The sequence below is a fragment of the Daucus carota genome, chromosome 8 (assembly GCF_001625215.2).
Source record: "Daucus carota subsp. sativus chromosome 8, DH1 v3.0, whole genome shotgun sequence".
In the NCBI taxonomy this organism is placed as follows: domain Eukaryota; kingdom Viridiplantae; phylum Streptophyta; class Magnoliopsida; order Apiales; family Apiaceae; genus Daucus; species Daucus carota.
This window is the reverse complement of record NC_030388.2, coordinates 22,261,075-22,275,270: the sequence shown is the minus strand read 5'-3', so window position 1 is coordinate 22,275,270 and position 14,196 is coordinate 22,261,075. Positions and strand designations below refer to the sequence as shown.

Sequence of the window (14,196 nt, the reverse complement as noted above, 5' to 3'; positions counted from 1 at the left end):
TATCATATTTTGCTAGCTACCATAAGCGATTATTTACTACTACCACACATATCCTCTTATCATGTATGCGTGTGCGTAAATATATTAAATAGTATAATACATATACATATATATAGAGTTCTACTTTAATACAAACTGCTAAAATACAAATTAAATACAAAACAGTACAATTAAGTAGAATGAAAATGGTTTTTGGGCCGGGGATGGACGACACTGAGTGGGCGTAGATGGTTTTAGCCAATCATTTTTAACCAACATCTGGTGATGCATACGGAAAATTTGATTTTGTTTTTCTACCATAGATGTCTTTTAATTCCATGAACATCATTACCGCCACCATCCCTAAAGACAGCAATACACTCTATTTGCAAAAAAAGATACAGTACTCAACCAACCTTAAGTTTAACAAAATTTATTCAGATTTTAAAGTGATCTTGTTGAATCACTAACAAAAGACACGTTTCTAAAAATCAGTAACAGGAAGCTGCTCGTGTGCATTTTCATCCATGAAGATATTATCATAGATAATGGCAGCAATTGCAGCACCTATGAATGGTCCGATCCAATACACCCAATGATGGTTCCATGTCCAACTAACCACAGCTGGTCCGAAGCAGACCGCAGGGTTCATGGATGCACCATCGAAAGCACCGCCAACCAAAATGTTGGCCGCCACGATGAAACCTATAGCAAGAGGTGCAATAGTCCCTATGTTTCCCTTCCTTGGATCCACTGCAGTCGCGTAAACTGTGTACACCAGCCCAAAGGTCATCACAATCTCGAAGATCACTGCATTCCAGACAGATACGCCTGATGAAAGCGCGAATGCTGATGTTTCCTGCACTCAATTAAGTAGCACAATGTGATAAAATTTTGTTGTCACGAGGCAGTGTTGAGATTCTGAAAATTCATAAGAATTGATACAAATGTGAAAAATTTACCATTCCACCAGTGGCAGAACTGAGGAGCAAGCAGGCGACAACTGCGCCTAATAATTGACCAATCCAATAGATAATAGCTCTCAGCAATGTTATGTTTCCACCTACGAAGGCGCCAAATGTGACTGCAGGATTTACATGGCCTCCAGAAATATTAGCACCGACTGAGACAGCGACCATGAGAGCGAAGCCATGAGATAATGCAGCAGCTATAAGGCCAGATGGACTACTTGAACCATCATTTGTAATCTTACCTGCCAAGATAAATTAACCATTACTAATTCTCGGAATGATATCAATAATGCTATAAACTTAATGGGCATGGACAGGTTAGGTGGCATATGATTTTCGGACCGGATGATTATAACAAATTTTTAATACATTCAACGCTTTTTAACCACCGGATGGAAAAGATAACCGCTTAAAAAATATTGGACGAGTCTCTGTCCAGCACTTAAAAAGCACTGAATATGTAAAAAATTGTTATAATCCGTTGGATAACGGTATGAAAACCGTATGCCACATAACCTTTCAACAGCTATCGATGGCTGTGGACCATGACCCAAACTTAAAGGCTGAGGAAAGTATATATGAAACATACTGAAAGCCATGCCAGAGCCTTGGCCAGCAAAAACAAAAATGATCATGGAAAAAAACTCTGCAAGCCCGGCTTTGAGTACATCAGGATGGCTAGCTTCTCCTGGTGTGCCAACGGCAATTCTGTTCATCGGCATTTCCTGATTAAGTGATCGGTAATAATAATACTAAGGGTTTCTTTTTCACCTTTTTTCTTTGCTGCTTCAAGCTAAATAGAGAGCTTCAACTAGTAAAGTTTTTCTTTGTATAATTGATACTTCTCTATACTTCTGAATTTACATACCTGAAATAACGGCTGTAGAAGTGGTAAAAGCCATCTATAAAATACTCCCTCTGTTTTTTTTTATATGACGCTTTGACTTTTGGCACACACTTTTAAGTGCTTTGACCGGGTAGTTAAAAATACTATTTTTTAAATTTTTTTTTTCTGAATAATAATATATAATCAAAACTTTTATTCAGAAAAAGAAAATTTTAAAAATAATATTTTTAACTACTCGGTCAAAGCACTTAAAAGTGTGTGCCAAAAGTCAAAGCGTCATATAAAAAAAAACAGAGGGAGTAGTGACTTAGAGCTGATGAATTGTTGCCACGTGATTGGTTATGGAGTAATGTTTGATTAAGTTACTGATCTTAATGGATTAACAGATAATTAAGTTGCTAAAAGAGGACAATCAGGTTGCGTGGTGGGTAATCCTTGATTGTAGGGTGCTCGTGTTATAGCAGCTGGACAGAGTTAAGAAAATTCTGATTTATAATTTGCTTCAATTAGAAATTCTACCATTTTATTTGAAAATACCACCCAAACAACAGAGCTAAATAGTCAATTGTATTTAGAAAATTCTTTTCGTATGTACATAATTTCGTTAGTATATCAAAGCCTGGAAAGTTGAATGTTATTCAAACTGAGGACTTGTTTCCCACTCCTCTATCAACAACGTAACATCACCACAACAACGTAACTGCTGGTTAACAACAAAATAATGTTGACTATCGTTTACTTGTGTTTATGACTTCATAAAATTAGTTCTGCACTTAATTAGGAATATAACAAAAAGGTTAACAAGATCAACACGCTACAAGTAAACAGAAGCCTAAAAATAAGTTCTCTTTATGTACAAACCGCACATCATACTTTTGCACTCTCTCTTCTATACACCACTCCTACTTCTAACAATTTGAAATGACATTGTACATGCAGAATCTAAGGGACACGAACACACTGCAAAAACAACTCCTCAGAATACTACAGCTAACTCATTTACTATAATTAACAAATTGATATACATATATGATATATATATGTGGAGAAAAGCACAATTTTACATACAGTGCTCCCCCGAAAGAATATACATCTAGCTAGAAGGCCTGTGCATCTGATGTACAAGCCTCTCCCGAAAAATCATGCTGTTAGTTTGCACCAGATAAGTGTCTCATCAGCCAGGATAATGTCAGCCACCACCAGGTCAGCGTCCAATTAAAATGAAACAAACCAATACTGGGTCATTCTCATTCACTTTGGTGAAGTGGAAGGTCCGTCGTCCTCAGCAGTAAGATAGTCGATATTGTGAAGGCCAATAGATAGATAGATATTGCAATCCCCAAGGCCTACCTAGATGATCCTATGCTGACGGATTCCCTTCCCATAATGAGGTTGAATCAACCGAACATACAACCCATTCTTTGCCATCAATGTGTCATGGCTTCCTTCCTCGATAATCTTTCCTCCATTGAGTACAACAATGGTGTCAACATGTCTCATCATTGCAGCTCTATGGGCAATCAGAATAGTTGTTTTGTTCCCCATGACTAACGTATCAAGAGCCTCTTGGACCACTCGGCTTGACTCAGACTCAATCGACGAGCTCGCCTCATCCAGTAACAAAATGGGAGCATTCTTCAACACTACACGAGCAATTGCAATTCTTTGTTTCTGTCCAGGAGTTAGATCCACACCCCTCATTCCAACATGAGTGTCATAACCATGAGGTAAACTGCTGATGAAATGATGAGCATTGGCTATTCTGGCAGCTTCTTTCATCTCAGCTTCACTGGCATTGTGCCTCGCATATATGATATTTTCCCTAATTGTTGTTGAAAAGATAATCGGTTCTTGTTGAACAACACCAAGATGATTCCTCAACCATCTCAAGTTGTATAACTTTAAATCTCGACCATCTAAAAAAACCTGACCAGCAACTGGATCATAAAATCTTTCAATTAAAGAAAGTATTGTACTCTTTCCAGATCCTGAAACTCCAACCACTGCAACTGTTTGCCCGCCATTTACTTTGAGGCTGAAATTACTCAACACCAGAACTTCTGGTCGAGTGGGATAAGAAAAATCAACATTCTTCAATTCGAGGCTTCCATAGACATTTGGAGGTTTCATCGATGCATTATCGTCTGGGTCTATCTTAGGAACTCGATCAATTATTTCAAATACGGATATCAAAGACTTTCGTCTTTTAAGTATATATGGAGCCAAGCCAAAAGGTTCTACAAGCGCGAATGTAGCAAAAGAGAAAACCATGTATTCCTTGAGAGCCGTTGGAAGATCCGTGTAATTTCTTTTAACAGAAAGTGCTGTGAACCATAGAAGAGCAGCATTGCAGGCAAAAAGGAGAAACTGTGAAAGCCCAAAAGCAAATCCAATAGCCATCCCATGAAAGAAGCTCTGTTTGAATATTTTCCTTAGCTGCATCCGGTAAAGTTCCATTACCTTGTCACCAGCACAAAATGCCACAACAGTGTAGATATTTCTGACTGCATCTTCCAGTACCAGTGAGGCCTTTCTATGCATTTCCTGTATGCCTTTAGAGAATCCAGCAAGCCACAATTTCTGCAAAAATATTTAAAGGTTAAAAGGTAGTACTATTTAGGTTGCTAGATATTTTCTACGCAACACACTGTATGCATTGATGCTATGTAATAAACTTGATTTACTTTCAAATTCAAATCTAGTTCATACAGTTTTGCCATCGCAGTCCGAAATAAGCAGTTTGCACAGCGTTGAGAACAGAATAATAGTTGTAACTATAATAGATAAAGAGCAATGAAGAAAAAACTAGCAATCTACAAAAAATCTTGAGAGATGACATTAGGCAATACTTTGACCTAGAATTTGGGTGGCAGAAAAAATAATAAGACGCAAGGCATAGCCATGACAAATAAAACACAAAGCTCTTTGTGGTTTGACAATGATGTAGGCCAGTTTGGCCAGGTCAAGGAAATTCCTTGTTTCTTTTGTTGTGTTTAATCATTGTATAAGCTTTTACAGTCCAGTGTCAGTGTGTCATCAGGAGTTGCTTCTAATCACAGAAGTCTGGAATCTAAACTTAACATCATTGGACAAAAAAACATCCCGACTTCAGTCATGAGTAACAGAACATCAATTTATGGTTAATGAACAATAATTAAGAAAATTAAGTATACTAAAGATACCAATAGAAATGGCAAAGAGAAAAAGAGAGATTCAGCCTTCAGGTATAAAATATGTTGACAAAATCAAGAAATGCGTGCATATCGCGCATGTTGTACCCCAAAATCCACAAGCCCAAAAGGAAGTATAAACAGAAAAACATATGATAGACTAGCAAAGGGATGATAAAGACTTCGAGTCTCATGAAAATAATATCGAGAGCTCAACAATAGCGCATACATTTGCATGAAGCAAAAGATGGAACACTACTAAAAAAAAAAAATCACTTCGAAAATAAAGATTTAGGGGCTATTCATACCACAAATACGCAAGCCTGCACAGTAAGCTATATAAAATCATGATACAAGTTTCTAACCACTTATAAGAGCTGATGCCTCATGCACTCCCTCAAACTTCAAAATGATCATAGTCTGACTAATATAAGGGAGATTGCCACTAATCAGTAATCCCCACAATTCAACCGACTCATGAAATGTTTATAAATTTCCTAGGCAGACTACACATCCAGTACCTAAGCACAGTAGATAAACCAGCAAGTCATACCAAGGACTTGAAACTATTAGCAACATATAGACAGCTGGAACTAGGCAATCACTTAGCAGCACTAACAAGGTACATACAATTTTAATTTTAGTGTGCGACTATATATTTTATATTATTCTGGGTACTTGGTGATATCTTTTATAATTTTGCAGTGCATAGAAAGACCAACTCTAATATGTAAAGAGACTCTAAGATTTTGAAAATATAGAAGATGCTAACACAACAGAGGAAAGTTGTGATGTGCAAGAAAAGATTACATAAAATATCATGGAATATCTAGAGGTATGGTGGAAAGTCTTAACACTTAAAAGTGAATTACAGAACTAAAAATTACTGCCCGGCAGATTTTACTCAACTTTCTAAAACTCTATACAAACAAAGAGAGCAGATTTTTATAAGCTTTTTATTACTCTTGATCTAGGCAGCATATACTACCACCTTCCCTGTGTACTTGAAGCTTCAAGTAAATACAGTTCAAGCTCTTAAATTGTTGTTTGGTATGTCCTTTAATATGTTTCAGTCATTTTTTAATCATTGTAGGCTAAAACGGGACCCATCAATTTTATACACAGACACGAAAATTGGTGTTTGTGTTTTCATTTTGAGTACCCAACACCAAAGTAACACGATTGTGATAAATGTCGTGTTTGGGTTCGCCCTTTGGGTACACAATACGACACAGAAATACACAACATATACAAATTTATACTTAAAAAATAGTATTTATAATAAATATACACATCTATTTGTATAAATATACATGTTTATATAATATTATATATGAATATTATGTCAATATGTATATTAACTGTATATTTGTAAAAATATACCTTTAAATTAATTTCACATATATAATTATTACTATTTTCACATATATAATTATTTTATTATATATTTATTTTATATTGTATCACCCGATAACAAGAAACGAAAAGCACAAAACACGAAAATACACAACAGGAGAAGTACACGAACCCTAAATGGTATTTATTAGTACACGAAACACGAAAGTACACGGACCGAACGAATTGCCAAGTTTGGCTAAAACCCTTAAAGGGACCATTGTAGTCAGGTAAAAGTTGTTTAACTTATAAAAATTCTTCTGGGGTAATATTAATTATTCATCTAAATTTATTCAATTAACTCTAAATATCATACTTACATAACAAATTGCATTTGACCCCACAAGTTGAACTGAGAGGTTGTACAGTTAGGACTGTTTGAATTTTGGGAATTATTTTAGTTGTCTGAATTTATAAATGTATTGTATTTTAAATTATATATTTGATCCACAATTATTGTTCGTCTTCAATTTGGATCCTTCTATTTATTTATTCTTCATCAAGAATTGATTACTGAAAATACACCATAACGAGCATTCATAATAAGCATTTTAGAATGCAAGTTTCAGTCAACTGGTATGGTAAGGGACTATATTTTCCTTCTTAGAGCTGGACAGCTGGTGACCAGACAAACCTAAGAAATAGAACACTTCAGCAAGGTGGTGCTTAATTGTGTCGAGAGAGGGATCTGTCAGTTGCTGCCTTGCTGGGGTAACACAGTTCTAAGAACCAAGATGTAAAACAGTAATTGGGCATGTTAAGTAGATCTATCAGTCAATTGAAAAAATAGCCGGGAGTCGTTAAAGATCAATTCATCCTCGAAAGATATTTAGAGGTTACTAAAAATACTAAGATGAGATAACGAGATATAGCAGAGACCTGTGCAATAGCCGAAATAGTAAGAATCGGCAGAGTACCCAGAGCAACAAGAGCCAATCGCCACTGAAGTATCATACCAATTATAACAGCTACAATAATAGCTGCACTGTCTTGTATGAATATGGAAAGGCGGTTGCTAAAAGCAGCTCTAACAAATGTAGCATCATTTGCCAGGCGCATGGACAAGGTATCGGCACTATTCTCCTCTTCATCAAACCATCCAACTTCATTGTGAAGCATTGCTGTAATAGGAAAAGAACTAGTATAAACCAGTTTGCCAAAATTCACATTCAAAGCATGGTAGAAGTACGCAGTTTATAACATGACGAAAATAATATACTCCTGATAAGATGACAGGAAGACGAGCATATTTTAAACACAAAATAAAATCTTTGAATTATTCATATACCTGAAAACATCATTCTCCTAACTCTCTCTGTCATTTTCTCACCCATTATACCAAAGTAAAAGTGCTGAAGAAAATTGGCCACCACTGTTACAATACCCATGCAGGCAATAATTAAGCACCATTTGTCTACTTCATGCCGTATATTATGGTTGTCATTTCTGTAATATGCCGTCACTATAAGTGCAATAACATATGCCAGAAGAGGATTAAAGGAGCCAAAGATGGCTGCACCAGTGCTTCCTAAAACAGCATAAAGCCATTCGGCTAAGCTAAGCTCTACAAGCCTCCAAAAGGATGGTGGTTTTCCATGTTCTGACTTTTTTGCTTCATTCAGTTCCATTGACATTTCATCAGATTCACTAGGTGGTCGACTAAAGGTTTGTGAATGGGAACGCTCATGCGGATCAGATGTCAAAAGTGGTGAAACAGGAGACTCGGGATTAGATGCACTGGATACTTGTTGATGTGCTGAACGAACATCAATCTTTGGCAAGTCTGGCAGTTTCGATTCGAAGCTATCTTGTCGCTTTATAGATGGTTCCTTGTCCGTGGCATCCTGTACCACGCCATTCTCAATCATTTGCTCTGGGGGAGGGCTCTGAGTTCTTGGTGATTCATGAGGGCTAAATGTACCATCTGGGGGTCGAATTGCATGGATTGCAGAACCTCTCTGCAGAGATGGTGATTTAGCCATCTTGGGTGAAGATGGTTCTTGAAAGCTACGACTTGCTGAGGAATCTTTCTCAATTTGGAAAGCTGAAGCTTCCTTGTATTTTTGCTTCGGCATCCTGAAAGTAATATGTAAAGCGTAAACAAATTATGATTATAGATTTGCACCCAGGAGAAATGCAAGTTTTAGAAGTACCAGGAAAAAGGGGCAATTTTAATTAACTATGGTCATGTTTAAGTACCTTCTTGGCAGTTTTGCTGCTTCTTCGGATTTCAAAAGTTCAGCATATAAACGATCCAGGGCTATTAACTCATCATGTGTTCCCATTTCGAGTAGTTGACCTTCATCCATCACAGCAATGTAATCAGCATTCTTTATCAGACTAAGGCGTCGAGCTATTATTATAGTTGATCGCCCTAACATGAGAAGATCTAAAGCCTCCTGAACAGATTTTTCAGCTTCAAAATCAAGACCACCAGTAACCTCATCTAAAAGAAGAATTGATGGATTTGAAAGTACTGCCCTAGCAACAGAAAGTTTGATTTTCTGTTCTTCAGTCAAAGCCAAACCAGCCCTGCCCACCTAAAACAAACCTCGCAAGGTGTGAAGATATAGCAGAGAGAAGGGAGTAGAAAGAGACAGAGAGAGGGGGGGGGGGGGGGGGGGGGGGGGGGCAGATAGAGATGGGTACCTGCGTCTCATATCCCATCGGAAGTGAGCTGATAAATGTATGAGCATGTGCTGTTTTAGCTGCTTCTTCTATCTGATCCAAGGTAGCATCTCTTCCGTACGCAATATTGTCTCTGATACTCAAACTAAGCAAAGCAGGCTCCTGAGTCACTAAACCAACCTGGCTTCTCAGCCATTCCAGTTTCAGATTCTTGATATTTTCTCCATCCAAAAGGACTTCTCCTGTACCACAAAATGAAAAGATCATTGCAATCTACAAGAGTAATCAAGAAACAATACCATCAGAAATAAAACATGAGACACACTATATTCTATTGCTAAGGAAGTCAATACCTAATGTAGGATCATAGAACCGTTCCATGAGTGGTATGATACTGCTTTTTCCAGATCCATTTCTTCCAACAAGTGCGACAGTTTTTTTAGCAGGAACTGTGAGGTAAAACCCACTCAATATGGGAATTTCAGGGCGAGACAAATAGCTGAAATATACATTTCGAAACTCAATGTTTCCTTGTACAGAAGCAATTGTATTCCCATCATGGTTGACTGTGGATGATGAGCGGCTAATCATCTCAAAAAGTCTGTAAGCTGCTATTCTACCTTGCTCAAATGAATAGAAGTTTGTAGCAGCTTGATTCAGCCCACTGTAGAAATACACAATTAGTCAAAGAATAATAAAATGAAAAAACACATATAGTCTCAGTAAAGTAGAGTAACAAACAAAAAGGCAGTGCTTACAGGCCACTTAAAATCACTGCAAATAATGCTGCTACTATTTCGCCACCATGAGCTTTCTTATGTGTAATCAAAAACCTTCCGACCCAAAGTTGCAAGGCACAAGAACAAATAGCAAGCCCGTAAGTGAATCCTAGTCCAAGCCCTTGCACAAGACTTATCAATATTCCATACCTTAATGTCGCTTGTAGAGAAGTTGCATAAGAATACTTTGCTAAAGTTTCATTTGTGAATGCATACAAAGTTCTAATGTACGAGACAGCCTGCAAAAAAAAACAATAATAATAATAATAAAATAACAACAACAAATCAACAATAATAAGAATAGTAATGATACTAATAGCAATAATAATATGTTTGATTAAAAACAGTGACAAATTTCAAGTTATAAATCAACTAGACCTAAAAATATCTAAAATGACCACCAGTCTGAAATCAAGATTTTCGATTTCATGCAGACAATTGGCAAGGATTTTATTATTGCTCTCATGGAAAATGTTACCACCACTAAAAAGATCATGCTAGTTCTGCTCAAACTTACTGATGTAGGGAAATCAAAGTTTTTTAATAGTGTTTTTCATAAAAAATACACGAAAGCAAATATAGTACATGCAAAAAGTATTGCATATGGTGATATATGCACTTAGCCCTTACTCCTAGACAGTTGCTTCCGTCAAGACCCTAGAGACAGAGGGCATGGTGGATATTTCAGCGGCATAGTGATACTGCTGTTGGGGATGGTTATGGCAATGAAGATGAACGCAATCGGAAAGAAAAGAAGATGGCATATCAACACGGTGTTGATCTGAATCCCAACGATCAAGCATGTTACTATAACTGACACAGATTTCATCTAGATTTTTTCCTTTTTTAAGAAAACAATATATCTGATACTATAATTATATTACAACGTGATGTTATGGTTGTTTGTTCATTAGTACTCAATAAAGAACATTTTCCATTTAAATATTTGCCTATAAACAGAAATAGACGACATGAGAGATATGGAGACAAGATAATCAATTTAATATGGGTGTCCAACTTCTCTGAAGATCCCAAACAAAACTGACATAAGCAGTAGTATATCCTACGCAGTCATGTAAGACCCCAATTTGACTACTAACCCAGTCAATACAAAAAATTCTCCTCTATGACATGAACTTCGGAAATATTTTATGAACTAAATGCTTCAAATGATTTTTTTTTCTGTACCTTGTAAGATTAGTTTAAGCATAATTCAGTATTTACAATTACTATATAGTTCAGGAAATATATTAACATTTTAAGGGGGAAAATGGATAACCATAGACAATAACCTGTTCCGCAATACTTGCTGCTTCAGCATATGCATCCTGAATATTCTCCGCAAGTCTATGCAAGAAAATATTTGACACACCTCCTGCTGCAACAATGAACGGGCCAGCAGCAAAAGTAATAAGGGCTATCTGCCAGCAGTTGATAAATCCAATTACAAGACCACTGACAAAGGTAGCCATGTTATGAATGTAATTCCCGACCTGTCGGATCAGAGATTGATTAGCAGGATTAAAGAAAAACTCAAAAAAGAAAATATATGGAGAGGCCAACCAATAATGTAGGTAATAGTACGTACTTACTATGAATCCACAATTTTAACTTGTACTTACTTTTTCACTAAGAGCAGACTGAATGAGCAATACATCATTTAGTACTTGGCTCACAATGTCTCCATTATTCCCATAGGTATCGAAAAAAGTCATGTCTTGATTAAGCAACACATGAACATATTTTGATCTTATCACAGCAGTCTGACGTTCTCCGGTAAGTATCCAACATGATACCTCTACAACACAGTTCCACAAATCAGTTATCAGCAATAGCAGCTAAACATCAATTGCACAATTATGAAACCAAATAATGCATTATATAGTATTTAGTTTACCAATCCAACCAGCAACGAAAACACCACCAGCAATATAAACAATAGTCAAAGAAAGCTGCACAAGTAATAGAGGAATGTTAGTTGGCAAGTCACTTGTGCTGCCACTCATATTATAAATTAGAGGCTGCCTACGTGAATAAATGAGCATTCCTGATTAATGAAATATAATACGATCCAAATTAATCCTCCTGCTCACACCAAAAGGTCTAGAGAAAGTTCATTGCTTCCAGACTTCTGGTTCGAAAGAGTTCTCATGTCCAAACCCTCTCAAACCGGAATCTAAATTTATTTGTCTGTTTGTTGTTAGGTGTTTTCCGTTGTTTATTTGTCCACTCTTTGAGGAAGTGGTAGTGTTGATAATGATATATTCAAATAAAGGCCTTGTCCTAGCACCTTAAGATATTGAATAAGTTGGTACTTGATATTAACTAAAAGAAAAAATATAGAGAGAGAGGGGAAACTGGTGAATCACGAAAAACATATATCATCAAATTATATCATGTATAAATTAGATACTCCAAAATCAGTTCATTCAGGGAGGCTAGTCAAGGTTTTGTAACACTCACTTTAATTTATACCAACACATAGAGGGTGTGCCAGGATTAAATAAAGTGCTTGTGTAAGATTAGGTCAACTTTCCCCAGTGAAGTCCATATAGTATATGTGATTATTAAAATAATTACTGGCTGTAGGATGTATGCAACTTGCAAAGCTATTATGCATATGTAACAAATCAAACTAAAGACGGACGTCTACATTGATACCGGCTACAATGCAAACAAAAGACATAAATACATCCTTTTTTCCTAAGGGACATGCAGCTGATGCCTTTCAAATTTCAATACAAGTAAAAGCCTTCTTAAAGTAGAGACTTCAATCTCATAATCAACTGCAGCTGCTTCAATCTCATAATCGATTGCACCTGCTGTGATCTTTTTATTTAATTCTCATACTAAGTGTAGTTTTATTTCTCACCTCTGCTCACTACTCACCAGAAAAAGGGAACCTATAGTCTACAGATAATTGACGGTTTAATAACTCGGACATCAAACTATCATTTTTTGGTAATCATACTCTCAACTAATTCAGCATTCCTCTTTATCCCTACAGCTAAGACGTGTTACTAGTATTAAAATCGAATCAACAAACTTATCCTCAACCTAATTCACTACTGAAATGTCCAATATTATACCCGAAATTGTTAGTAGCATAGTTCTCTACCTATTTTACATTTTACCTAGTGCCCTGAGCAGCTTTTATCTAGCTATACTTTAGACTTCGGCAAAATCCTTAACAAATCCCTACTAATCCTCGGAAACACTCCAGCCACTACATTTCTAGTTAAAAACCGACAATTACGCAATAAACAGTATCCCCGACAGCTATATTACAAATTTATAACAGCTAGGAAAACAATTCCAAAGCTATTTCTAGTCTCAGACTCAAAATTCAACAATTACGCAATTAAACAGTATCCAAAACAACTATACGACAAATTTATAACAACAGTCACAGAGCTAGGGTTTAGGAAATACATCGGTGAACCTATCAAACAACTCGTCCGGTGTATCGCCTTCGTGCGCCAACAAATGAACAATCTTCGCAAAATAATGCAAATACACAACCAACGCCGTGCCGTGAGCTGCCGCAGCAACCGATCCAACAACCATAAGCATCCAATCAAGCTTATCCGCACACGCGAACAATCTCGAGAACGCCACCGCCTCCGGCGGCTGCTCGATCTCCTCCTCGTCATCCGTCTCTTCCACTTCCGCCGCCACCGCATCGGTGCCGGTCTCTAAGTACGGCGACGGAGATTCCGGCGGCTCCGACACTTCCGAAACCGGCGTCAACGGCTGTACGTGCGGTGGGGACCACCCGAACAAACCTCGAGATATCATCATCTTGTTGTGTGTATAGTTGTTTGATTGTGAATTTTGTAAAGCCCTAGAAAATTAGTAAGAGTAGATGTAGTGTATTGAAGTAGGCATCGTGGTGACTCGGAGAGAGGGGTGGTTATGACTCAGTCAGAGAAGGCGGAGCAGTGAATGAGTTGACTCGGTGCCGAAGGTTCTATTATTATTTATTTTTAATTCGCCAATGCCAAGAGTAGAATATAATTCTGAGTTTTGTTTTTTTTTATTTGATTTTGTTATTATTTTATGCCAGGGCATTTGATCTGTCATACTTGCCTTTTACAAAACTCTTTTTAAGAAAAACATTTGCTTCTTCAAAAAAAAAAAAAAAACATTTGCTATTATAACTCTTATCCGTGTGTAAATTATGGCATTGAACCTTCCTAGGGATGGCAATCGGGTCGGGTTTAATGAAATTTATATCCAATCCGTTATATTTTGGGTCGGATTGAGTTTAGGTTCGGATATTAAAATGTTAAATACAAATTCAATCCGTCGGGTTTTGGATTGGATTCGGGTTTCAACTAGATATTTTTAAAAAATAAAAAAATTATAAACTTGTCTAAATTATGATAATTAAATATATATTTTTTAAATTAGGGTTATTGGATGGG

At 36.8% G+C, this 14,196-nt stretch overlaps 2 protein-coding genes across 2 annotated transcripts; both read right to left on the bottom strand.

Moving 5' to 3' along the window:
• Positions 1-397: 397 nt before the first annotated feature.
• On the bottom strand, positions 398-1,773 carry LOC108198990 (aquaporin TIP1-2). The gene is made up of 3 exons (XM_017366761.2): positions 1,540-1,773; positions 942-1,192; positions 398-838 (listed from the first exon to the last, which is right to left on the bottom strand). The coding sequence occupies exons 1-3, from the start codon at positions 1,670-1,672 to the stop codon at positions 464-466; spliced, it is 759 nt and encodes a 252-aa protein (XP_017222250.1). The 5' UTR covers positions 1,673-1,773; the 3' UTR covers positions 398-463.
• An 839-nt stretch (positions 1,774-2,612) lies between these two features.
• On the bottom strand, positions 2,613-13,710 carry LOC108199395 (ABC transporter B family member 20). Its single transcript, XM_017367195.2, has 11 exons — positions 13,202-13,710; positions 11,667-11,721; positions 11,392-11,567; positions 11,062-11,262; positions 9,749-10,008; positions 9,344-9,654; positions 9,012-9,232; positions 8,562-8,902; positions 7,651-8,438; positions 7,242-7,483; positions 2,613-4,377 (listed from the first exon to the last, which is right to left on the bottom strand). The coding sequence occupies exons 1-11, from the start codon at positions 13,568-13,570 to the stop codon at positions 3,148-3,150; spliced, it is 4,194 nt and encodes a 1,397-aa protein (XP_017222684.1). The 5' UTR covers positions 13,571-13,710; the 3' UTR covers positions 2,613-3,147.
• Between the last annotated feature and the right edge of the window lie 486 nt (positions 13,711-14,196).

Bases quoted from the DNA above. Each gene is read 5' to 3' on its own strand.
- LOC108199395 (XM_017367195.2), bottom strand. From the start codon at position 13,570: ATGATGATATCTCGAGGTTTGTTCGGGTGGTCCCCACCGCACGTACAG. The intron at 11,263-11,391 runs GTAAGTACAAGT...CTGATCCGACAG, and splicing joins AGTCTGCTCTTAGTGAAAAA to GTCGGGAATTACATTCATAA. The intron at 9,655-9,748 runs GTAAGCACTGCC...GTATTTCTACAG, and splicing joins GCAGTGATTTTAAGTGGCCT to TGGGCTGAATCAAGCTGCTA.
- LOC108198990 (XM_017366761.2), bottom strand. From the start codon at position 1,672: ATGCCGATGAACAGAATTGCCGTTGGCACACCAGGAGAAGCTAGCCAT. The intron at 1,193-1,539 runs GTATGTTTCATA...TTATCTTGGCAG, and splicing joins AGGCTCTGGCATGGCTTTCA to GTAAGATTACAAATGATGGT. The intron at 839-941 runs GTAAATTTTTCA...AATTGAGTGCAG, and splicing joins GTTCTGCCACTGGTGGAATG to GAAACATCAGCATTCGCGCT.